Raw genomic sequence first — 27,506 nt, forward strand, 5'->3', positions numbered from 1 at the left:
TAACCACTAACTACTGCACAGTAACCACTAAGATGGTAACAGTCCTGATGGAGCTGCAAATATTTGCAGCAAAACTGTACAATACAATCTTCTCAGACTGTGATCCAAAGTAGCAATATCGGCCCTTTGGCCTACAGTGAGCTTTATCATTAACAATGACCATAAGAAAAAAAAGGAAATGACTGTTCATATACTTTTCAGTCTTTGTGTTTTTATTCTATCATTGTTCATATACCTAGCTAGTGAGAAGAACCATGAACATAGAATAAACTGTGGTAAAAAAAATTCACAAACATCTCATATCAATGATATGCATGAGGAGTATACATAAATGCATCTGATCTACGTTTTTGAATGAGAATGGTATTATTTTTATAGTTCCCTAACAAGGATGAGTTTTTGAGGGGGAGAAATTAAAGTGCTCTGATTACATAGGCTAAATCAGTATTGACATGAGCACATGGACATGACTCTTGATTGTTTCTAACTCCTGTTGAAATGAAACCAAGCCATTCCATTGCCTAAGAAAGGCAGGCTGTGGGCTCGAGGCTACAAAGTTTAAGATGAACATGTTGCTGACACACTTCTGCGTCTGTTAGCGTGGAGTGGAAACCAGTGAAGGTATGTTCCTAAGACCCTTTTGAACTCCTTGCACTGGGCAACCTCACATCTCAGCATTTCAGTAAAGCCACAAGCACAAGAAAATATGACTGAGTTTCTTGGATACAAACTAGATCGTGAGTGATCTAAGACATCACACATGGAAGCTACTAAATTATTGCCCTTGCATTATTTTCCTTATTTCCCAAGTACACTGAGCGATAGCATTCCAGAGCTCTTCAAGTGTATGTATATCGCTCATTATCTCATGCTAGAAACACTACGTAAATGGCAACCTGAGACTGATTATCTCCTTTGACAATACACTAGAACAGTTTACAGTTGTATGCATTTGGAAGATGTAAGGGACCGAATCAACAGCATCTCTCATTCTTGTTGCCCTTTTTCAAGCATCCAAGATCCCCCCAAATAAATAAGGGATTTTATTTAGCTTGAGGTCAATTGATCAGTGATGAAGACGGTCTTGTAAGTTAAAAGTAGGCCTGGACCAACTCTGCCCATCATTCAGCTATCACCTGAACTTGGTGGACAAAAAATCCTAAAGCCTGTTAATCATGTACAGCACTCTGCAGAGGCCAAACCATTCCAGTGCTGCTAAGTTCATTCTCTTGAGCTGTAAGTCTTTTTCTAGAGTACCTGAATTAATTGATGAAATACCATTCTTACAGGTAGGCTGACTTTCTGGAAAGAGCGTGGTTGATATCTCCTTCTTCTTCTCTCCCCTCCCCATGCCAGCTAATGAGCAACAGTACTGTCCACTTGAGCTCCAATCTTACAGAAGGCCTGTGTTCTAAAATGGCTGGGCAAGATACCTTTTGAAAAGCCATTGATGAAGAAGCACCAGTAAAAATGCGAGAGCTCAGGGCCCCAAGGAGGTGTGCAATGGACATTTTGATCATTTCATGCATTCGGGGACTTCCAGCTCTATGGCATGCAAAACACAACTAAGAGCAAAACACAGAAGGGTTAGACAATGAAACACAACAGAGTCAAACAAAACAAACCTCTGAAAGGTAGATGGGAATAACAAATGCACACATAAAAACAAGCAACAGCATGAACAAAACTTTCTTGAAGGGGTCTAGGCAAGCATGGGAAGGTACACACAGCAAGATATAGTCTGTTTTCAGTACTATTAATATTTAAGCCACAAAATATAGTGCTCTTCACGTTGGATGCTTCCTTAATTTGAAGCTGATAATATTCAGAAAGATTTGGGGTGCCTTTATTTTGTACACATGAATTGAGAACAATCAGGCAGTGCAAAACGGCCTTGTCAAAATCCTCAGAGAGTTCTATCAGTAAGGCAGGCAGCACCTTTCCAATTCTGCAGTGGCTCCACTTTGCTACAGAGGGCAGGCTAGGAAAACTAAGGGACTGACTTGGAAAGAAACACCAAATAGCAGGAGCACTGGAGCATAAAGCTCTTCTCTTCCACCTTTCCCTTGGGGCATGTCAGAATAGCAAATGCTGAACTCAAACAATTCTGTTTCCTACTGCTTATACATTGCAGAATTCAGATACAAAGGCATACTGAGTCCAGCTGTTAAAGTCTTTCTTAAAACCTGGCCAGGAGGAACCCGAGGAAGCACGTATCTGCCTGGGACGTGCTAATTGGAAAGACTGGGGCATTCACTGAGGCAACATTTTCTCAAGCAGTGTGGGGAAAATCGCTGTACCTCCAAACACTCCACGCAGAAACACGCGTGCTCTGTATTACAGCTTGTTCCAGTTCCCTGAAGGAAACGAACATTTTGTTTGCTTTGCTGGTACATCTCATCAGCTTGCATCAGAGCTCCTGTTCACTTTAACAGAAAAAGGACAAACCATCATTGTGCTAATTTGTACCACCATACTAGCAAAGCTTTTTAAGAGCCAGGCTAGCCCTTTGGCAATTAAAGTGCAACTACCAGGAACCGCAGAGTTTAACTCCAATCTATGAAAAAAACCTGCCATTTTTCAGGATGCTTTAAATGAATAACAGCCCTGGTGTTATTCAAATTTACACAAAGAAGAGAAAATACTATTTCTGACACAGCTTAAAGCACACAGAGCATGACTGATTGAACTTTTTCTCCCAGTCTTAGGCAGTGCTCTTGAAGATCGAAATCTGAAAACTTTAGAACCATTAAAAACTTTTCCCAGCAAGTATTTTGGCTAAGCTAGAGCTTTTCACCTTACAGCAAAGATGCACTAAGCTGAATTCATCAGCTTTTGCCTTGTGTGTTAGAAAGTCTGCTGAGAAAAACTGCAGCGGGGAAACTAACTGTATTTTCTTCAGTTTGGGACACTGACATAAAGAAGGTTTAGTAAAACTTTAAAAGTTGTGGCTTGCTCTAAATACCAATTCAGTTCATTCCTGCTGCAGCATCTACAGGTGGAGCTTACAAGGACCTCCAAAAACAGCCACAACTTATGGTCTCCATAGCACAAGGGAAACTAAAATCTAAGCTGTGCAGGACATCTGGAAAGATTACTGCTTTCTTTAATCCTGTATACGTTATATACACAATCTGTTTATGTTGTATCTCTGCCTTTCAAAGCTCATTTGTCACAAACTGGAGCTGTTTTCTTTGGTTCCCTGCTACCCCTACAACCCCATTCTCAGCTTCCAATAGGACAATGCAGGGTCAATTTCATTCCTAAACTTAGAAAATACTGTAACTTCCAAGTAAAGTGAGATATTTTCACATGGGATATTTTTTTTTTTTTATAAAACAACCCACCCAAAATACCAAAACGTGAGAAGGAACACATGTCTAAATGTCTACATACACTTGGAGTGTAGGACATGTACATAACCTTTACATTGCTCCATGGACATTAGCTCTCCCCATACCACGTAAACAATATCATTTTATAATACGTTCTGCACACAACAGCATGTGCTGCGCAGGAGGATTAACTGTTCCTGTGCATCTTCTCTAACCTGAACAAACAGCCCCGTGGCTTGCTACGCACTGTACTAAAAATATCACCCACCTACAAAGGCTCACTTAATAGACCTGCAGGTATATTTTTCTATGACAAAGCTCCTTTACAATTTAATTCAGACTAAAATCAAATGGAATAAAGGGATAAGAGTGACTAATGGCACCAGGACAACACCATATATCTAGAGGTGTAATAAATCTTTTACTTGGATGTATGAGGAAAAAGATACACGTAAGGCTAACAAGGCACACTGTGGCACTTGTGCTAACGTGGCACATTATGGCCTGCACACCTCTCTTGAGGAAACTTCAATAGTTTCAGACTTGCACCAGGTAAGGAATCAGCACAGTGCTGTGTTATAAAGAACTCAAGGACATTTTTCTAATGCAAAAGGCAAAGGAAGGTACCAGGAGTAGTAAGTGTGCAATGCTGTAACATACAATTGTCAGTCAGTTTCCAAAAGTGCCTTCCCATGCAAGCCCATCAACCCTGCCCAACTTGCAACCATTTCTTCATGCTAGACATCAGGTAATACCAGTCCTTTAAGATGGTAATTGTGATTTGGACTAGTTCAGTTTCAGGGTATGTATGGAAGACACACTCTAGGTAGCGGGGGAAACATTAAGTGACACAAGCAATGGTACAGCAGAGGCACTTACCTCAGCAATCTTCAACACTGAACTCCCATTCAGCTCAAATGTGGAGGTGTATGTTATACAGAGCAAGACCTTGAACCAGAAGAGAGGAAGGAAGGGAAAAAATTAAGTTTCACCTGTTGTTGCCTCCCTTGCCCACCCATGTGCTTTTAGCCACAGCTCCTTCCATTTTTGGAGCAGACATCAGAAGGTTCTTAGCACCGTGTTACTGCGATAAAGAAGACAGCACAATCGAGTTGCTTCCTCCTGATAAACTGCAGCTGTTGGCCCCAGAGGTACAGCTCAATGGATTATTTATCACTGTCTCCTACGCCTGACCACGGAAGGAAAGACAATCCACTGATCAACTCTGGCGTTGGACTTCATAGCCAGAATCCATTCATAATTTAACCACAAGCTTTGCATGATTTATAATCAATCCTTCCACTCATTTCTATTAGTACAACCAAGGAGGAAGGGAAAAATGCATACAGTACAAGTTATTACTTAGGTGACCCAGATACATATGCATTATGTGAAAAAAGCCATTAACTACTTCTTGACATGAGGATTTCCCAGCCCAGGATATTTCCAGTAAGTGTATTATAGTCGTTTGATAACAAGCAGCTAAAAAACAATTCATAAGCCCCAATCCATGAGGGAAGGATTGTCCTGTCTTGAACTCAGCAGGAGGAATAAGAACTAAAAGCCCTGGTCCAATATCTTACTTTGAAGAGGAGGAGAGTGGGAACGTGATGCGATCTACCAGGGATAGTGTGGTGGGTGAGCGGGGCAACATGGCAAGAGGTGCTGTGGTGCGACGCCTTTAGTGTTGGGGGTTGTCCTCCCTCCGTTCCCATCTTCCCTTCCAATCCCTCCTGCTCCACAGAACACTAAGAGAAGAACTACTGTTCTCTGCTTCACAAGGAAATTCGGGGCATCAGATAAGTTAGCATTAGTGGCTGTTAACCATTTCTCTTATTTATTACATGCTTTTCAGTGGTACTAGGTTTTTATTTTACACGTAGATTCCGTGGCAGCTACTAATGCACAACACCCAGGGGTAATCTCCTTAGCCTAGAATGTAAAACCATCAACTTTGCCACAGTGTGTCTGATCAGAGCTTGCAAGTTAAACAAAAAATAAGAGGCAAAGGGATGCATGTTTGGAAAGATTACTGCCCTTTGGTTCCTGTTACATATCATTTTTCTGGCCTTTTATTGTGTTGCACAGTTTCCACATTCTGGTGGAACAGCAAAATTCATAATGTAACAATCTGAAGCAGGAAACTAGATCACCTCTCAGGAGCAAGCTGTATCTTCTCTTTAGGTAGTGGTGATCTCTAGAACTATCTCGGAGCTTTCATAAAGAACAACAAAAAACCTGCTGATCTGCAGGTTAAGAGAAGCAGATAATTCTCATGTAGCATAGCTTAGCATGCTGGAACCACTGAACACCCATCATACTATTGAATCTCTGCTTGGGAGAATACTCCTCTATGCAGTTCTTTTGCACCAGGGAGGGGGAAAAATCCATTACTGGAAAGCAGGCATTTAATAACTGGGAATTTGAATTCTCTGTACAGTAGGAGCTCTGAGCATTAGCTACTTGCTCTTACAGGTACAGACAGAAGAGCCTGTCCACAGATGAGTGTTCCATTTTTCTGGAGAAGGACATAAATAACCTTCTTTGCATTTTGAGAGTCAGACTTAAAAGCTTCTATGCACTGAAATGCATTGCACCTTTACAAGTGTTTTTCCCAGCAGAAGAACTATTTCACTACAGGATGTCACACCTTACACCAAGGCTGCTTCTTCGTTTTGTAAATAAAATACCAGTCAGGAGCTCAATCCTATTCTTACAGAAGATGGCTTTACTATAAAAAGTGTTCCAAGAAAATCATTATGTAATGGCAATTTACTGGCATATATAAGTTATCTTGCCTTCATAAACAGAAGCTGAGTAATGTGGATAGATACTTGAGGTAATGAGAACAGAAAGGGCATCCCACTCTTCTGAAGTACAATAGTCCTGGACTAGAATCTCTTTTTTAGATATTTGCCATTTCCCTTTAGAGCCAAGCAAAGCTTCTGAGCCAAGTTTCTTCTTCACAGTTTCCCTTTTCTGTGAAATTGGTAAAACGGATTTTTTTTTGTCTTAAAAGTGTTACACAGCCTACCTCAGTATTACAAGGAGAGATACAAACTACAGAGCACTTGAACTTGCAGGAGAAGGAAATCTGTTTCTAATTACAAATTATTAAGAATGCTGTACTTTGTATTTCTTGATACGAACTCTGCAAATTTCTCTGCAATCCACTGCATTTGCTGGCACATGGACAAGTGCCAGGGACGAGGAACAGTGATAACCTTTTTCCTGTCCACAGAGCAAATCCTACAGAATAGTTGAAGAGTAAGCAGCCAGTTATAAAAACCCTCAATAATCTCATTTGGTTAATAAGCACATAAGTTATAAGGGCTGTTATTTCGATCTGCTGCACAGCCTGTAACCACAAAATTTAAAACTTCAGAAGTGAACAATTTTGTTTGACACTAAGTAAATTCTAAACTACTGGCCAGCCTTGCAGCCACCTGTTGGGCCTCCCCTTCTCAGCTGTTAACTACCCCGAAATTTTACTGATGTTTGCAGTAGTTGTGACAGCTTAGCAGCCAGCTAAAAAAATATACTCAGTATTTAAGGAAAAACTGTGCTTTGTAGTCTCCATATGCTGCTGTGTAAAACACAGGTGTAGCGCACAGCGCACAAACCCAGAAACAGACAGCTGTCACCTCCCACCGACAAATCTCTTCTTATCGTGCTAAGAGCCAAGATGGACAGCCAAGGCCCAAGACTAATCTTTAATTCAGCGCTTTGCATGTCCTGATTTTCCCTCCTTGTAAAAGCTTGTTTGCTTCATGTGACTTCCTGCTCTCTTGTACCATCTTGGCTTTGTACAGTTTGCTAATACCTAATGCTTTCCATAAACCAAAAACTGGAAGCCATATACTACAATACATGGAAGTACACACCTGTGCAAGCATTCCTATAAGCCCTTGCTCTTTGAAATCTCTCCTCCTTTTTTTTTTCTTTTTAAGTTTCCTACCTTTATAGAGCTGAACCATGAAAAGTTAGCAATTGTATGTCTAATCTTTTCTGTCACAAGTGCCGATAACCTACTTGTAACAGGTGAATGATTGGTAGAAAAGTCAGATATTGAGCACAGTACCGAGGAGATGATCAAAATCTTGCTATGAAGCCATACGGAATTTCAGTAAAAAGACTGCTAAGTTGTGACTGCTATTCTTTCTATAAAATGAGATCTGGGAACCTACTAGCTAGAGAAATGGCATATGATTGGATGTGATTAAATCACAGAAGCGTAAGAAGCTATCAGCCAGCATATTCTTGGCTTACTTCAGTCACTACAGTGTTCCCTCACAAATCATTTGTGAGATGTGAAACATGGTCTCTGACCAACGCACAAGGCTGCTCTCAGCTATGATTTCCATCAGCACCACTACGGGGCTCATTTACAGTCTTGGCGATGCTCCAGGCACTCAGCTTGCGTGTCTTCCCATTTATGTGGAACAAAATGAAGACAGCAGACTTCTGTTTGAGATTACTGTGTGAAAAAATGGGATTAAAACCAAACAAAACCATAATCATTCAGATCCACTTAAAACACTGAGTCTCCAGACAGTATATCCCATAGGCTGCTTAACTACTCATGATACTAACTCAAGTACCCTGTATTTAAAAAAATTAAAGAAGAAAAGAAAGATAGGTTTTCTTGTGCAATGACATTTTGTTTTCACAGCCACTGGTAGGAGAAGCAGAAACAAAATGAAAAAGCAATTACTAGTAACACCGTCAGTACAAAACAAAACTGAAGATCAGCTTTTACTGTGTGTTATTGTGATGAGATCTTAATTGGTATGGACTCTAAAACACACTTTTTTTTTTTTTTTTTTTAAAGAAGGAACTTACATGACTGTAGAGATAGTTTCTAAGTCACACAACCTCCAGGATGTTTTAGTTGGCTTGCATCATCTTGCAAAAGCCCGGATGAGAATGCATTTCAATGAATGGCTTATCCGTAATGAAAGTATTCATTTTAATTACTGTTGAAGCTTTCACTGTCACGCAACAAGAAACACAATTCCTACTTCTTGGAGTCCCGAGGTACCAACTGTAGTAGATGAGTTCATGCATGGACAGTTTTCATAATACGTAGGAAAAAAACCCCCAAACAAACCAAAAAGGTGCTTCTGATAACATAATGAAGTCAATTGACACAAAATGCACAAGATTTGAACTGCAATGTAATTAAACTGACATTACAACGTCATATTTTATGACATGTCATATTTTAAGAGATGTCTCCGAAAGAGAGAGAAAGAGGGAGCATTTTTAGATTGTAAGGCTGCTAAATGTTGCTAGCCAGGTTCCCCAAGCACTTAGCACCTGTTTGTAGTAAAAGGCAATTCTCACATTGAAGAGCTTATGGTGGAGTCATATCAAATAAGGTGTGTAAAAAACCAAGTAGTATCCCCCAAGACTGAGAAACAGGGAAAAAGTACAAAACTTAAAAGCAACTAATCTGTCATCAGCTGAGCATGCTTCAGCACTTCACTGCATTTGAGTGCCAAGTCCAACATCCATGCTTTTTCTATTCCAGCACTAAAAGTCTCATTGGCAAAATCCTCTGAACACTTGTATTGCTCCTAGTTGGGATGCACACAGCCACTTCAGTCCTTAGAGTGCTGAAATTGGCAGCCCCCTCTAATCCCTTTGTGGCATTCATAAAGGAAGCCGTTGCTGACTTACTTTACTTTCAGGCTTGTAAACTTGGATGTAATGTATGCTTGGATGATTCTCAAATCCTAGCCCCCTAGGAGGAAAAACCCAGCCAGCAGACAAGGTAGGATGACCCTTTGTCAGGGATAAGTTGACATTTAAAGCAGTCACCAGTGTTTCTGCAAAACAGTTTGGACAGGAGGTGTCCTCCTATGGACCATGCCCATTAGTTACCTAGACTGAAACAGACCTACTGCTGAACTCTCATTATGGTGGTATGAAACCAAGTGAAACTTCTGCTTATGTAGTACAGTTGTAGCCGGGAAAGAAAATACTTAAAGCAATTGCTTAACAGATACTTAACAGGATTTCTTAATGGCTCTGACAGGGGCTTTTATTTTTAGAATTCTACCACTTAAAGGCAGGGAAGATTAAAAAAAAAGGCTGACTAGCACTGCTAGGGTGGCATTTCCCACTTCACTGGTTACAGGCTATTTAGGCATACTGCATTACCTCACAAGTTAGAAGATATATATCCAAGCAAAACAAAACTGAAAAAGGAGATACAAAGAACTGAAAAATACCAACAAAAAGTTTAAAGAGTTAAAAAAAACTGATTAAACCCCTAATACTCCCTTTCTCATTAAAGAAAAATTATATTTTCAAATGAGAGATTCAAGTGGATCAGTCACAAAATAAAGTGCTATTTGGTCTGCTCAAAGCGCTTGGAACTTCCCTTAAAATAGGAGTGGCTAGAATTTTATGTGAGGCAAAGAAGCAAAGATGCAGAGAAGAGAAAGACCATCAACATAAAAAACTTAACTAGGAAAGTAGTAAAACCCAAAAGAAAGAAAATTCTACAATGAAAATTTCAAATGAGGCATCTTTAAAATAAACACAAACTAAAAAATAATGACCTACTTAAGTATACAAAAATAATAAAAAAGTATTTTTAAGGCAATCATTTTACATACTGATAAGCATAAGTAATTTTTTTTTTTTTAAAGTTTTTTCATGCTACAAACTATGTTGGTTTTAAAAAGGAGAACAAAAACCCCAGCATAATAGAGAAGGAGTTATAAAAGGGGAGAAAGGCCAGGTAATGAAGGAAATTAATGCCCACTCATTCATAGTTACTAACGCAAACTGCATGCATGCATGATTGGTATTTTACTATTTTTCTTGACACGTGCTGAATCCTTTCTTTCTGCACCAGACTAGTTTGTTCAACCATTCAGCAAATTACACCAATTGCCCTAAGTGTCACTTGGGCAAAGAAAAATATATTAAAGCCCCTGCTTCTCAGCTGCAATCCTTTCCATTTGAACTCAAATCTCAAATAAAAATGGAGTTACATGCATCCATTACCAACGTGATCAGAAAGGATGTCGACACATGGGTGTAAGTAAACCCAGAGCTGTCAAGGAAACAAGAACCAGTATCCCCTGCATGGAAAATGTTGACATTCGCTCTTTACACCAAGGGAATTTTTTGGACAGGTGAGAGGGAAGACAACTCCCTTACCCTCAGATAGATGGAAGGTTCCACTGAAACTGCATCAGGAGAACCTTCTGTGTGGCAATGTACTTTACAACAGCTAATTTAAGATTACTGCTTCAAGTCACTAGATTAATTGGCAATAAAGTAGCCCAAAGACAACTTTAGTAGCAACATCCCATAAGCAGTCTGGCCTGCCGGAGAATTTCACCCTGCCTCCTGACCTGAATCCAGGAAAGAGATACAAAAAAGCCAGATAAGCCGATTTTTGTGATTGCAACATCAACCACTATGCCACCTGAAGTTACCATATTTTTCTCTCTCACAAGAGCTACAGCTCTAAGGAAGAGGACCCCAGCAGCTGTCTGGCAGTGCCAGAACAGACTGCTGGGACAAGCTCTCTCCTCAGCTGCCCCCAGGTCCAAACGGTGTTAACAGCTACGGTGGTAGCAGCCCTCGCCATGGGAAGCTCATAAGCAGGGAAGGTCTAAGCTGGGTGCATGCGGTCTGTGGCACATCTGGATTATGTGTATAATTGCATGTAAAAGCTATGGCAAGTGACCCTTCCATGCCACTGTTCTGTGGCCAGCTTGGCTAGCAGAATTTAGCACTGTCACCTCCAGTAAGCTGTAATGTTTGGCAGTAGGGAAAAGATTAAATGGCAATATATGAAACTTAAAGGGTTTCTATATTTGTTTTTGTGATCTTACAATGCCTTTCAAATTCTTTCTAATGGTTAAGCAATCTCCAGGTTCTTGGTACGTATCTAAGACTAAAGAAAGACTGTAAGAACTTGTACTTCCACACCAGACGTCATAAATTACACTTTCCAGAGCTAGGGGTGTGCTACTTTCCACGCTGACACTGGAAAACCTGCAGGTATGACCCAACGACTCACTGCTTGCATATGCTGCACAGCACAGAAGAGCCCAATGATAAAATTCCAACACTTCTTGTTTCTTAATTTCTGCAAAATCTGCACTGTTGCAAACAAGAATGCCAGTCACAAGCAAAGCCGCACAGTAACAAAAAACCCTGCATGAACAGCAACATGTGTGCCCTATTAACTCTACTCCTGAGCATGTATACTGTAATACAGTATTTGATCACAGCATATAACAGGCCATTATTATTATTTTTTTCTCCTCACAGACCAGTCATGCATCAGGAAACCCAGAAAGAAACCCACCGCTGAGTAAACCTGGAGTAAGAAACGCTTCTGCCATCCATCCACACATCCATGATCACAGGAGGAATGACCACAGAAGAAGGAAGACAGGAATCCTGCCCTCCTACACTGCCCATGATTGCCTCAGCCCCAGGGCAGACCATTCCTCTAATTACTGCTTTTTATGCCTGACCCCAACAATTTTGCTTACACTACACCGAGTGGGACAGCTCCAACATGACAGAACGAGCACGTTCACTGCCTGAAAACACCTTCATAACTTCACAGCTGAAGAAACATTAAGAAAGCCAACATTCCTGCATTAAAATTTCTCAAGGCAAGCAACTAAGCCTATTTCTCTATCCTGGAAACCTTTTAAGAGACAGGGCCAACTCTTTGCTTATATTTTTAAAGCCACATGGCTGCTCAGACCCAGAGAGGTTGTTCAGGGCTACAAATTCAAGTACAGAAAGGTACTGAGGGAGAGCCACAGACCCTGGAAAGATGCTGGATTTTTGAGATACTGCATTCATTACTTACTGGTTTAGGCAGCCCCGCTACAGTATCCATCACCATTCTCACTCTTTTGTACCCATTAAGGAGAAAGCTCAGGTATTTAACTAAGACTGCAGTTTCTCCTATGACAGCCAGGCACCGAAGAACTAGGGGAGTTCTTTAATCACAATCTTAATTATGAGTACGAGGAATTTACCATAATCCTAATTAATCTGGGAAAGGATGATCTTATCTTGAAACACACAAGGCAGGTCACTCAATCCACTGGAATTAACCTGGTTACTTCTAACTAAACACATGCACAGAATGACTTTCAAAAGTAACCAGAAGAAAAAAAAAAAAAAGAGAGAGAGAAAAGTAAACCCAAGAGAGTGTGGATTTTCAGTTGGTCTACATTACAACAATTAAACTTAGGAAAAGGCTAAGTGGAGGAAGCACTAAGAATTCTAGCTAGCATTCCTGGGCAGGACTGATCTTAGAAAAGAATCTTCTTTGCATGACATGCTCATCCTGATAATGACAGTCTCTCTTCTCCATCTCCATTTACCAGTTACATTTTTACTGTTGCACCAATGAAGTCTTATTTCTAACGGGCAGTGAAATCACTCTTTTTACTCCTATATAAAACTATCATACATGCCTTGCCTTCCCCACAGGAAATAACACAGTTTACATACACCCTGAAATCCAAGTTGTTTCAAGATCAGCTTCCTCCTCCGTTTAATTTCACAGTTCAAGACAAAGCAGAACAACTGATATTCTAGTAAGCATAACGAAGCTGTATATGGAAAGATACACTTCATAAACATTAAGACAATGAGAAGTTACATATATTTGTGAGAGTTTATTATAGTAATCAGCTCATTTATCAGTATCCAAGAAAAAGGTGCAGAACATAATCAACCATGGAGGCTGGGATTTTACAGTTGTGTTCTGTCCACATTTTTAATCAAACCAATTAGAACTACTTTTCAAATACAAAATATAATTTGCCCTTTGTCATAGAGGACCAAAGAAAAAAATTAACTAGCCGTCCATCAAACCCTCCACGTCTTGGAAAAAGAAGAAAGTTAGGCTTCCCCTTCAATAGCAACAAAGTTCCTGCCAAGTTTTCTGAAAAAAGTTAACAGTAAGTTTTGCTCGGTTGCTCAAGCACAATCCAGCTTAATCCAATATTTGTCTTAGATCAGGACTATCTTCCTGAACCTGTAACAACATCATTGTGCAGAACCTAAAACAGGTCAACTGTGACTGTTACAAAAACTAAGAATAAACAAAAAAATGTCCCCCAACTACTCCTTGTAGATACTCAGTAGCGACCTTCTCAAGAGCTAACTAATTTGACACCATAACTAGGGCCCTATCAATTAAATTAGTTATTACCAAAAAAAAAAAAAAAAAAAAAAAAAAAGACTAGGAGCTCTTAGTGCTCAAAGAATCACTTCATGTCTTTAAAGCATTATGGTAGCAATCTCGGAAAGAACAATTACAAAAACCCAACCAAAGACAGCATTTTGGAGGCAGAGCTGTTTGCTCCATTCTGCCTGTCCTTACACAAGCTAAGTTTCACCACAGAACTCTACTTCAGATTTGAGTTCTTAGTGTATCCAAAGTGAAAACGGAAATCACAGAGAGAGCTGCCTAGTATTATTACTGGAGCGTCCCCAAAGGCAGTATTAATGGATCAGTGAAGAGACAAAGAGAGAAGATTGGCTTAACACAGCAGATTTAGCAAGCATTCATTAAACCTTATTCACAGATTAAGACTTCTGTCTGACTCCTCACTGAAAGCCTACAGAAGAAAACCATAAAAATTTTGCCCATCAGCAAGCAGTACACCTAATCCACTAACAAACGCAAGTTGGAATCTTCGGGAATAAACTAACCTTTCCTAAATGTAATAGCTGTTGCTCATTGACAACAGGTAAATAAAGGGAATTAGAAGAGTGTTCTGTCTCTCAAGCCACTTTGGAAAAAGATTTTTTGGTTCCGAAAATCTTCAAGTCTATTCCAAAAAACACCACAAATAGAGTAGCCACAAATATTGTGTGAAGTCTTCTCAGAGGTAGTAAGAAGCAAAGCTTGGAAGCTTCACTCACAGAAATGTAATATATATTTGTAATACATCTAGCACATCATAATAACACTACTTAGAAAAGTGAAATACAGACCAAATATTTTAAAAGACATCAAATCAGAAAACGGAGTTTCCTTCATAAAAGGTAATTATTCTCATTCTTGCTTGAAAATTTCTGTCCTGCTAGCTGTAAATTTCTTGGGAAATCTGGGCACAGACTGAACTGACATGCACTGGATTACATGACAGCTTTGTCTGCGACTGAAGAAAACAAATGGAGGCAGGAGAAAGGGAAATTTTATCTAAATGATCAATTATGCCTTTCTTTTTAAAAAATACTTGTTTACCATCAGTACTCATTACATTATAGTATATCCAGTTTATCTGGAGAGCTTATTTCTGGGCGAGGACTAATCTACTAATTTGCAATTATTCATTAAACTAGTGGGGGTTTTTTTTGTTGTTATTTGAGAATAATATCACAGTTAGAGAGAGAGAGGTACTGCTGTCAACTTATAAATGAAAGTCACTATAACATCAGTGAAAAAGAGATTAAAAAAAAGTCCTTGATGTTTGGATTCTTTTCGCCCTACCCGCTTCCTTCATATTTGGTTTCACCTGCTTCGATGCCACAGTTATGTTCAAAGCTGAATTTCAGTTGTTCCAGAAGTCTTTCCTGAAAGAACTGGATTTCAAGGTCAGGGTTACAGATGAAAAATTACAAAAAAAAAAAAAAAAAAAAATCAAAGAGAGAAAGTGAACATCACAGAATCGTTGAGGTTGTAAGGGACCTCAACCCAGAGGCTCAGCTACAGATTAGTTTCCTTTTCCACTGCTGATCTGACCATATCTGATGGTGTTTTTGTGAATGTTCTGTGTGTTCCTGCAAGCAAAGGTCTAATTGCATGAAGCAGAAGTACTTCAGCCATTTTAAAAACATCTGAAGCAAGAAATTGAAACCATCAAACTAGGAAAGAAATCGGGATCCCCCCCACTCCACAACCAAACCCAACCCCATGATACTCATCTTCAATCCAGAACATGTCCCCTTTCTGCTGCAGACTATTTGCTCGTTAGTCTAGTGCTTAAGGTCAACAAAATGTCCCTACTTCTCAATGCAAGATATATATACCCTTGCATTTCACTCAGTTCTAACATGGCCCCACGTCACACAACAAAATTCTTCCCGCTCCTGGGCCAGCCGTATTGCATTACCGCGTTCATCTAAGGTAAATGCTGAATTACTGCCCCTCCTATTTTTTCTATACATCTGCAACTGTATAGAGCAGTGAGTCACTTTGGTGCCTCACTGATAAAACACCGAATTTGATTAGTGATCAATATATCTCTTCCTTCCAAACTCACATAAACACCGTAGGGAAAATATACAAGTGAAAATATTTAGAATATACCACTTAAAACTGCAGTTAAGCTACTGATGTATTACAAGCAGATTGACAGCAAGGCACTGTGTGATTGTGTGATTTTCCATTCCCTTAATACAGTCAGCTGAGCACAGTAAAAACACAAACTGATATTACATATATTAGAGGGCATTTCAGTGTGATAGCAAAGTATTGTGGCAACAGCAAAGGTGAGTGCTAAAGTGGCCTTGCATCAGATACACTGCTCCCTCTGGTCACACTTTCTGGATTACCTGGTTTCTCTACACCTTTTAATATGATTTAAAGCACGTAAACAACCTGAGTTTAATCCCCAGTTTGAAAATACTAATAAATCTCTGTCACAAAATGTATCAAAGGTACAGAAAATACAGAGACAGCACAGCCACTGAGATATTCTAAAGAAATACTAGGCTCAGTAGTCAAATAATCTGCAAGTCTGAATGCAAAATTTATGCACCCCAGAAAGCTTGCTTTACTATGCGGGAAATCAAATGCAGTTAGTACACCTGTGTTTGTTCTAGGTGCCCATTCACGTCACAGAGAAACCACAGTCCCTTCCCCTTCCTCACTGAAAAGACCACTGCCTTCTTTTCAGCACAAGACTGCTGTTGACATAAGAATTACCCGGTGCTTAGCAATAATCAGGGTGTCCTGCAAAAACATAAACAGGACTTCAGACTCAGGAAATTCAAGGGGGGAATTTCCCTACATAATCACTCTATACGAAACATCTAAGAAAAAGATGCGATCCACACCTGGTATTCAGGAGAACTAGAGATACTGGCAGCAGTCCGTAGCCTGGAGTTTAGTTTAGTATTTGCTTATTACAAAAAGTAAAATTTCATTTTAAATGGAAGTTTGTAAAAAAGGACAAGAGGTACCTCACCTAGTACAGAGGAGAGAGGTATGGTGAGCGATGAAGGCTTTGAGTTCACCTTGGCAGCTGCATCTGGGCAGTGTAAGTCTTCCCTGGCTGCCCAGGATGCACTCCAGCACAGTCCCCAGCCCTGTCCCTTAAGCCTGAACACTGCCAGCATGCTGTTTTTCTGATCCTCCAGTCTGGGAACCTGCAGAGCACACCACGATACTTATCCTTTAAAATAAGGAGAATTTGGTACCTAGCCATAAGTGAGTGGTGTTCCACTTTTACAACAGTGGCCCCAGCTGCTTGTTTTTTTCAGGGCCAGAAGAGGTCCAGCTAGCACTCCTCTCCATTTATTCACAGCAACCATCACAGTTACTCTGCTCCTTTCCTGTCTAATGCTGCCCCTTTACAATAATATTTGACAGGTTCCAAAAGCTATCAAGCAAGACAACTAACTGCACTTATGACTCTCTCATGTTCTTCAACGCCAATTCCAACTCACAGTCACCTGAATGTAAAAAGCTTTACAGAATGCTCTCCTCAGCTAATCAAATCCCTTCACACTCGCATCTGCAACACAGGTGGATGACAACAAGCTATTAAAATAAATACTCAAAACATTTGTTTTGCATAATACATGAAGTGTGAATTTCTGGTGTACATTTATTAGGAACAACAGGACATATTTTGGATAGGTTTAAAAAAAAAAAATCAACAGAAAAACATTTGAGTCAGGAGCTTACATGCCAGCAACTTACCGTGAAGCCTGTACTCCTGCACCTCTATTTTCATATCTATTTTGCATGACTAAACGCTTTTGTAGAATCTTTGATGGTTGCATTCTTAATACCTTCAAGACTGGTGCAACTGTGCAGCAAGTCACAAAGAACCAGGCCAGTATCACTGCTGACCCAGTTCCACACAAACCTGTTCACACCCAGGAGTGTATGTAATCCCCTCTGGATGGAATAACACAGCCTAATGTACAATCATATGCTGCCTTTCAGACACACTTTAGTAGATCCAGGGATATAAATGCATTGCTGAGACCAGCTGCTTGAAAAACCCCTGAAAGCTTTAGCCATCCAGTCAGACCTGGGTTAGCTACAATATTTTCAAGTATTGCAATGGCATCTGTGACCTTCAGGTTACAATATAAAAAGATCTCTACTTGATTTGACTTCTAGGCAATCCTCAGACTTAATGCCTCTGAGTCTTAACTGCCCTGATTACAATATGTTTTGGCCTTCTGGTCTCTTGAAACATTTAAATCAAAATAGAAGTATTGCTTTGTGCTCAGGACATAGAGATGTAGCCTGATTTATAACACACATGCATTTTGCTGCGCTTTTAGCCAGATAATCATTTGTACATTAAAATTTCACTCAGTGGAATGAAGACGATGTTCTCCTTTCTCTTTTGCACTTCAGCTGGAACTGAACTTCTTTTTTTTTTGTTTAAAAAAGTGTACATAAGCAAAATCTTAGGTTTTGGCTTGGGTTTTATGTGGTTTGGCATTTTGGGTTGTGACTTTATTTCTTGTCTTCTCAAATACCAAGAAAACTTGAGAAGATATTCACTCATACTTGTAGTAAAATACAGCACTCACATTCTTCTCAGTATGGGGGCAACATGTCACAGATGCATGTCATGGTTTTCAGAGAAACAGTGCGCATGCAGATTCTGAATCTGCAACATTCAAGAAGGCAAAAGAGCAGCTTGCAAAAAGTTACTGCATTCCAAGAGAGACCTGCTGGTTCAGTAGTGCTGCTTAACTCTTCCCCTTTCTCACTGCAGAGACAAAACAGGCAGGGAAGAGGCATGCTGGGTTAGGGATGCAGATCTGGGTGTCATCAGTTAAGCCCATATGTGGGCAGAAGTCTGCCCCCATAAAATGGCCAACAGTCCACACAAATACTCCTCCCCTTTTTCTGCGGCTAGGCTTACCCTTCTGCATATTCTGACACTGAGTGCATGTTACAGCCAGGCAGCCATATTCAGTGGCAAAGAGTACAGCTAGTATGGAGCACTTTCAGAGTGGATAACACATTCATTAGAACAAGGATGTCACATGTAAGAAAGAAATAAAATATCTAATCTATGCACTTAGACATAAAGGACAGTCAGGTAGTAGATCCAAATATATCAATCAGTACTAGGTATAGCGAACATGCAAAAAGGATCACCAGGTTTGCTCCAAAATGGTTTCGACCAACGATCAGCTATAGCACAACAAACCCTGTAACACAAAGTTCACACTCAAACACCTGAGAACTATCCACCACCGTCTTGCTTCACACAAATAATACAGGTACTGGTAGTCACCCTTTTAAGACAGTACTGGCAAGTCATACAACCAACCCAGTAACAGCACCACCCGTGCACTGACTCTTGATATAAACCATCTCCTATTTAACCCAGGGAAACACAAACCAAGCAGAAATGAAAACAACTGACATCTGCCAACAGGAAAGAAGGAATCAAATACCATCCTAAGGTGAAAATTTCCAAGGCAACAGCTAATTTGCTTGCTAAGCCCAGCATTCAGCTATGCAGCCTTGGTTGCAAGCACTGACGTGTGTGAAACACTAACCTTCATCACTTCAACCTGCAAGTCTTCGTTGAGTGAAGGAGTCACTTTGACGGCATTCAGCATCTGATTAAGCAACTGTTTCTCATCTGAGTCTGTTTCCACGGATACAAACCTCTCATCAGACAGCAGCTTCTGCAGAAAGAAAATGGCAATGTACAGGTTGAGACAAAACTGGCTCTGCCCAGTTCTGCTGTAAACTACTATACCTAAACCTATTCATGTTTGGTATGACAGTGGCTAGGTTTTCTATGTACAAATTTCAAACTGATCCAGTAATATAAAATATGAACGTACTGCTAAATTGGGAGATCTATGCCACAATGAGGGGACAGTTAACATCTTTTGAATCAGCTGCCATTCTGGTATCATCCTTCCCCATCCTACTGCTCCAGTGTCCAGAAGAAAGCAGACATCAGTAACTGACATGAGAGATCATAAACGACTCCAAGTAATGCCCTCAGCAAAGCCTCTCCACATTTTGGAAGCAGAGCAAGGGTGGAACCCTTGCACATCCCCAAACCCAAGAAACAACAACCCAAAAAACCTCACTCAGGCTAGCATCCTGGCCTCAAACTAGTACTATCAGACACCCTGCCCAGCAATAGACATTGTCAGCTATCATCCCACTCACACTGACAGGCGACAGCGCACAAGCACTTCTGATCACTGACAAGATGTGTTTTACGTCATTCAGAAGCTGACTAACCATGGATGTGATCAAGTCCTCAGGAGGAAGAGGACTGTTAGTGAGGACCACAGACATACACAGGAGTGCATTCAGCACAGACTGACTGAACTTCAGACTGATCAAATTTCCTTTGCCTGAAAAAAGCCAGTATCCAAGCCAGTATCTCCCAACATGGCCAGCAGCACTATTTCCTCAGAGTTCTACCAGAAATGTCCCTTCCATTTAGTCTATAATGGCTTCCATGGGTGCCTCCTATTAGTGGCAGGCATTCTGCAACAGATGTACCCACTAAAGTCATTTCCCAGCTCCAATCTTCTTTCCCACAACTGAGCAAAACTTACCTTGTGTCTCAGCTCCCAGGAACAAAACCACACTTTGTCACAGTGCAGACTTTGAGCAGCCCACTTCACCCTGTACGTTCTGCACCATTTTTGTACTGATGCTCCTTCCAGTTTCAACTCTGCAGCACATTTCACTGGTTCATTCCTACTTCTTATTTTCTATGCTTGTACTGGTTTTGGCTGGAATAGAGTTAATTTTCTTCATGGGAGCTCATAGCTGTGTTTTGGACTTGTGACCAAAGCAGTGTTGATAACACACCCACATTTTGGCTAGTGCTGAGCAGAGCTTACACAGCATCAAGGCCTTCTGTTTCTCACACTGGCCCCTGAGTGAGTAGGCTGGGGGTGCACAAGAGGCTGGCAGGGCAAACAGCCGGGACAGCTGACCCAAACTGACCAAAGGGATATCCCATGCCATATGATGCTGTGCTCAGCAACAAAAGCTGGGGAAAGAATGAGGAAGGGGGTGGACGGGGACATTCAGAGTTAAGGCATTTGTCTTCCAAAGTGACAGTTACACATGACAGAGCCCTGCCTTCCTGGAGATAGCTGAACACCTGCCTACCACTGAGTAGTGGTGAATTAATTCCTTATATTCTTTTGCTCGCACACACTGCTTTGCTTTCCCTATTAAACTTTGTCTTAGCCCATGAGTCTTCTCACTTTTACCCTTCCGACTCTCTCTCACCCCACTGAGAGGGAGTGGGCGAGTGGCTGGGTAGGGCTGAGTTGCCAGCTAGGCTTTAAAGAACTTTAAACAAAAACGCTTTAAATAACTTCCCACATAGCAGTATATCAAGTGTTTTAGCACTGTACAGTCTGATGAGATTTAAGCCAATATATTTAACACAAAATAATATGTTTTTCTATCTAAAGGAGAATGTTTAGTTTGGTATGAGCGATACGGAGTACTGGAGAGAGACCAGGCTAAGCGATCATGAGCACTAAGGCCAGCTCCCAGATCCTTCATTAACTTCTCCATCTTTCAAGCACTGCAGTCCTCTCTTCTAACCCATGAAAACAGAAAAACTGGACTCAGTTTAGTTTCTAAGACATTTAGCAGCAGCAAGGCTTACTGAGAGTAGCACAGGGCCACACAAGGAAGAGTACGTCCCCATTTCAACGTTGAAAGCCAGGAGCTCCTGCCTATCCGCAGAACATTTTTAGCTTCTACAGAATCACCAGCCTTTACTTGCATCTGAACTTCCAAACACCGTTACAGAAACATGAACATTATTGCTTGGTCCACCCAAGGACAGACACTTTTTCTGTAGTATTTCTCAAAAGAAAAGCCTAGATCTCCTTAACACCCACTGCCTACTAACAAACCCCCATTCTAGAGCGATACCTGCATCCCTGCTAGAGCCTGCTGGGCCAGCTTCATGCTCTTCGATTCCAGAGCCAGTTGGAGAGGAAGGAGACACTTCTCCCTGAGGAAAATTAAAAAAAAAAAAAAAAAAAAAAAAAAAGTGAGCAGGAACAATGTAACTGAAATTGGTATTCAAAGCAGTAATGTTCCAGAAGGGCTGTATCACTTTCAGTAAGATAACATTCACACACAGTAATCAAGGAGAATTTCACAAATCTGTGAAGCACTTTTACCATCTAAAGAAAGCTGGCATATTTCTTCACATACTGTTAAGAATGGCCTTTTAATTGAAATTTTACAAAATACTTCCCAACTGTTAGCCCTCTGTGTGCATGCATGAATGTGCAAAGCATAAAGAAGGGATTCACAGATCACTAGCGGTCCTTCAGCTCAGCATGATAAGCATTACACTTCAATCACTTACCTTCTGTTTAATAATCAGGTTGCTAGAAAAGTGGTTTCATAATCCACTTTCTATCAGGCAAGTTTTGGTCTGTGGCCTCCTCTGCAGTACAGTGCCCTATCATGTTAGCTCCCTCCAACTATAAGTGGTGTAGAGAACAGCAAACGTACACGAAAGAGTTTGGTTTACATCTGAATTAGCATGTGCTAGAACTACGATTAAGCTGTACTTTGATTACAGAATAACACTTAAAATTTTTTTTACTATTAAAATAAATCACTGATTAGGATAGTATTTTAGGTGCTTTTGACTCAGTGCTCAGATACTGAATTTTTTTTATTTGGTGACCAAACCAAACAGTGCCTGGAGCTGTGACTTTTCTCCTTACTTCTTGCTCCTTGTCAGAGAAGAGCTGCAGCATCTGAGGAACACCTAGTAACCAGAAGCCCTTTTAGCAAATCCTGCTAGCTGGCAGGAAACTCATTCCTGATCAGAGATACTCAGCCCACATCCAACTGCCATCTCCCTCAAGGTTTGCAACACTTCATTAGGTTGCATATCATGAGAAGCACTTATCTGTACATACAGAGTCTATTTTCGCATTTGTATAGGCATACTTCCTTACGGCAAACCTTCTGTGCCAGCCCCCAAAGAGTTTTAGTTCTCTAGCAGTCTGCACTGCACCCCAAGGAGCCCTTTCAGAATTGCATTCATTTCCTCCCCATGGAGAACGGTATGTGCAAGGTCAGAAGGAACAGAAAACAACTAGTTGAGTCTTCTCTTACCCAACTGGAAACCAAAAACCCCTGACTTGTTCCGTTCAAAGTATTCTTCTTTGTCAAGTCTCAATGCATTCAAACATACACCCAAACCCCCGTCTTTTCAAAGTAGAGTCAAAGAAGTTTAATTTCTAAAAATACCAAAATGAAGAGTTGTTCTTCTTTTGCTCCTGTGAGCTGCCTTTGACCTGAATTCACTTAGTTTCAGTTGATCCAATGATAAATAGTTAATTTGCCCCAGAGTATATAAAAGTATTGACCAACTCTCCTACACCTCTAAAGGTTCAAGTTCTGACAGAAATGAAACACATGCAGTAGAGTAGTGCGCATATTCTGCTCCTCTTACAAATCTTCCCTTCATAACCAGCTAAGCAGAAGCCCTAGGTCAGAGCAACAGTGACGACCAGAGTTTCAGACATATTATCAAAGATACCTAAAGTCATGCTTTGCCGCAGTCTGCCCATAACTTACCAACCTCCCTCCAAAACTGGCAGTCTACAACCTGAACTCCCTTCTTTAAAAACTTAAATGGAGACTACCAAACACTGGCCACCTCAGCTTTGGGGAACCTAGATGTAACTCCTTCAAGCGGATCCTGTTTGCAGAGTGGACTGAATGTCCGCTCTGAAAAGTCAACTCTATTTAGCATGTGTTCAGTCGGTATTCCTGTCTCTCCACCTTTCCCCCCCAAAAAAGCACAAATCAGAAGCTACCCCAAGGGGCACAAACCTGCTATTCACTCTTTGAAACGCAACCCCCTCCTTTAATGATAAATTAAAGACTTGAGAGTCACAAGCACAGCTCAGTTAAGCAACGTGGCAAGCTTCTGTACCTGGCAAAGACATCTTGAGAATGTGCAGGTCTTTTCATATTTGTACCTTCTTCTCAGGTTATGGGAATTTGTAAGAGGCCATTTGGCATAACACCACAAGAAGATCTTTTAAAAAAAACACCCATGAGTTATGCAGATTTCTAAATAACTTGAAGCAGACTACATTTGTTTCTTAAAATAGGTGTCTAAAATCTAACTATTTGCTTCATTTAGGATATTCTGAGATACAGTCAGGCACAAAGCCCAGTTTTCTCAGAAGCTCCTTTCTTGAATGTTTCTGGAATCAATTTAACTAGCACGTCTCTTAAAACCTGTGAGTTTAGCACCCAAGCCACCCTGAACTACAGAACATCCAGGAAATATTTCCTCATAAAGTGTCATATCCAGATCTACAGAAACTGCCAAAACATCTACTTTGGGGTTCAGAAAGTAACCCTCTAGCCAGTATGGAGCTGACTACCACCTATGTATCTACTGCCAGCTTCGCCTGGACCTGGGAACATCAGTAGCATGCAGGTAAATTGTGACAGGACTTTCTAGTTTAAAGAGGTGCCACAGCAATGCATCTCTAATCCACAAAGCACCTTTAAATGCTAACTTTTACACTGCGATTTGACATACTCTCTCTTTTAAAATAAGTCGTCACTATCACCCTCTGGGAGACAACTCGTGTCTGAAATTAGTAGATCAACAGATACCAAAACAAGGTACCTGTGCAGTAACTGGTACTCAATCAGCCAGACACACAGAAGGAAAAAAGAAGAAAAAAAAATAATCCAAATAGTGTATAGCACTAACTGCAGGGATGCTAAAAGCTAATTATTATTTAGACCTACACCTCTTCAGGGCAGAACACCACATTTCTTTTAGACTTTCTACAGTTCACTGCAACAGCATGCAAATGTTTGGGGCATTATTAATACATGACAAACAACTTCTCACATTAAAGTGGATGGAGACTGGGAGGAGAGGGGAAAGGGAAGGCTGTCAGCAGTCACCGGAGTGGATCCAGTTCAGTTTCATTATCATGAAGACAGGTGGGAGCTCCTGTGGCTTCTGCGTAGCTACTCCGCACATCAGCATGTTGCCTACCATCTGTCATCACATACTGCAATGAGCAGAGAACAATGAGAGCTGTTTCTCGAGATATCTCCCAAAATGAAGAGCAAAAAATGACAAACAGGAGGATGGAAATTAGAACGGATTCAATTAGCTGAACTTCCCATCCTTGCTAAAAATGTTTAACTGAAAATCTAATTAAGGTTCCTGCAGCCTGTGTTCCCACTGTATTCTTGGAGAAAATGAATTGCTGTTGTGTCATTTCCAGTTCTTGTTGCACGCTCAGTCAATTAAATCTTTAGCATTTCGATGCTCCAGCTATAAAACACCTGCAGAGATACCGCAGAATGTTTGATTAGCTTGAGCATCTTCCACACTTCAGTTCAACCTACCATTTCAATGCATCATCTGCTAGTATGAGAAAACAGAAGGACACAGTAGATAATCCTCAGGCAGAATGGGAGAGGATGATGTAAATTAACAGTCGGTCCCTACTAAGGTGTACCGCTTAAGAACCGGGTTCAATAAGGCTGCAGAAGAGATAACGCATTGCTTACTCCACTGTCAGCAGTTCTGTACTGTCAAATGACAATTCATTCAGGTTTTGTAGTGCTACACATGTAAGACATTTTACTTATGTGAAGTTCTCAGAATAAGCTGGTGCATATCAATATACTTCAAAACACGTTTAAGAATGTTTTCCATTTACGTTACTGTACAGAAACTAGTTTCACACTGGAACTCCCAAGTTTCCACACTGATGTACGCAGGTGCAGACATAGATACACACGCAGTTTTAGGCACAAATATCAACTTAACCCTGAACAAGATGAGTCAAGTACAACATAGAGGGGGTATGAAAGGAAGGTAGCACCTTTGACTTGGAGGAGAGGAGGCTACCAAAAGCTTCAGGATGAGGTATCCTGGGCATTGCTAGATGAAACAAAGCAATGAAAACAGAAGCTAGAGGGAAGAAAGAAGTTGAGATGGTGTAAAGAAGTAACGATAGAGAAGAAAAAGGATGTGCTCACATATAAGTGGTATACTATGCTGAAATCCACACTAACTGCATTGTTCGCATGTGTCCACACAGCAGTGCTCTCAAAAGACAGCTCAGTTTAAAAAAAGCAAACCAAACAATCCCCCACCCCTCAAAAAAAAGAAGATCCTGGCTGCAGTGTTCTTTCCCTGACAGTGGAAGAGAATACAGGGATCACTCTTTACCTGCTGCTGTTGTCTAAGGTCACCTGTGCAAAGGGTATAGTGAGAATCACTGCAGAACAAGGGTCTGGAAGAATGATTTTACAGCACAGAAAGTAATTGCAGAGACATGAAACAGCTTTCCTAATCACAATGTTTCTATTCAAATCTAGTATAACATATACAAACTCAATAAATGAGTATAACATGCTGGCAGCCCACTCCCCTCAAAACAAAGCGTGCCAATGACCCTCCTGGTCCTGACCCAGCAAACCAATTAAAAAAACAAAAATAAATTCTAAGGTCACTAGAAACTAGCAGCCATTTGCACTAACAGGCACTCCATTACAGAAAACAGCATTTGGTAAGCCTGGACCTTGTTATGTGCAAAACATAGTAAGCAGACAGTGCCAAGGACAAAGACTTAGTCCTGTTCCCACTGAGCCGACCTCGAGTTTTGTCATTAGACCTCCACGATACCTGGACTGAATCCCAAGTGACCCACCCAGGATTAAGCAAAAAGGTCAGAGACAGAACCAAGTGCGTAATAGAGGACCAATATCTCCAGAAGCATAGGCCATCCTTCCTGAGCTACCCTACTCCATGACTGTCAGCTTCATGGACTGCAGAATGAGTCATGAGAACGTAAATAGCCTTCACACTCGGCATGCTGGGTTACAACGACCTTTCCAGTCATCCGAGTTTGCCCTGGCTCATCAACCTACCTCTTCCCTGCAGGTCTGTCACAAGGGATGCTATCACAGGCCAGTCAAAACAGACTGTCAAAAAGGTCAGAGCAAGACAGATAACTATTGTAAGAGATCATAAAAATCTTTCTACCCTGATTGTAGTGGGAAAAGCCTTTAGTGTGAGGAGAATAATGGCTCTTTATCTCACTCTCATGATGAAAATTCTAATGAAGATAGGAAATGGCCCAATCTCAATTCCTTTTTGTTAGTGCCTGGAACAGTCTCCTGGCCCACCTTCACTATACTGACTTAGGGAAGGGGGCACTACAAATGAAGTATGTGTCACCATTGTAAGAGTTATTTCCCTTCATAAAAATGGTGATAACCATATTATTTTTCAGAAACAGGATTAAAAATAAAGACAAATTAAACACAAGACACCTCTCTGCATTATCTTCCTTCTGAAAACCACACAGGGGAAGCAAAATTCAGAACCTCAGGGTCTTATCAATATGTAATTTGCATTCCACAGCACAATTCACAGGCCAGTCAAAGAACAGATAAGAATTTGACTCATGACTGTTGCCATTTTCTGATATGCTGTTTGTTAGGCAAGATAACAGTCATAGTTGGAGTCTGACATTTTTCAGTCAGAGTAACACTGACAATTGAAAAGAGCTGCTCAGTCTTGGCTGCTTAAAATGAACAAAGTATCACAGCATGTAACTTTATTAGCCTCACTTACACAAGCAAAAAACTTGGCCCACCATGAGAAAATAAATGGTAAAGATGAATTCTCAAAATTCTGGAGACACTCTCAGCTGTGACCGTTAAATAAACCAAACGGAACCAAATACTGTCCCTACACAAAAGGGGATGATTTGATTTGTGTAAAACAAATTCCAGCAGCGTATATATGAAGACATGTACATATAAAAGTACAAATACGCATAACTCCTCTCTTTCTGTGCTAGCTTAGAGAACATTGATAAAAGACTCCACCAACAACTTTCTGGTTCATAATGGAAGTACTTCAA

General features: G+C 40.6%; 1 protein-coding gene across 2 annotated transcripts in view; it reads right to left on the minus strand.

Moving 5' to 3' along the window:
• Nucleotides 1–27,506, minus strand: part of ARFGEF3 (ARFGEF family member 3) — a 95,447-nt gene that overhangs the window by 56,718 nt on the left and 11,223 nt on the right. For both annotated transcript variants that reach the window (XM_075413951.1, XM_075413950.1), the window contains exons 3-5: nucleotides 21,487–21,568; nucleotides 19,110–19,241; nucleotides 4,215–4,283 (exon numbers count right to left, since the gene is read on the minus strand). In XM_075413951.1, the coding sequence (XP_075270066.1) occupies nucleotides 4,215–4,283; nucleotides 19,110–19,241; nucleotides 21,487–21,568 (283 nt within the window). The remainder of the gene's footprint in view (nucleotides 1–4,214; nucleotides 4,284–19,109; nucleotides 19,242–21,486; nucleotides 21,569–27,506) is intronic.

This window comes from Opisthocomus hoazin, chromosome 2 (assembly GCF_030867145.1).
Source record: "Opisthocomus hoazin isolate bOpiHoa1 chromosome 2, bOpiHoa1.hap1, whole genome shotgun sequence".
Taxonomy (NCBI): domain Eukaryota; kingdom Metazoa; phylum Chordata; class Aves; order Opisthocomiformes; family Opisthocomidae; genus Opisthocomus; species Opisthocomus hoazin.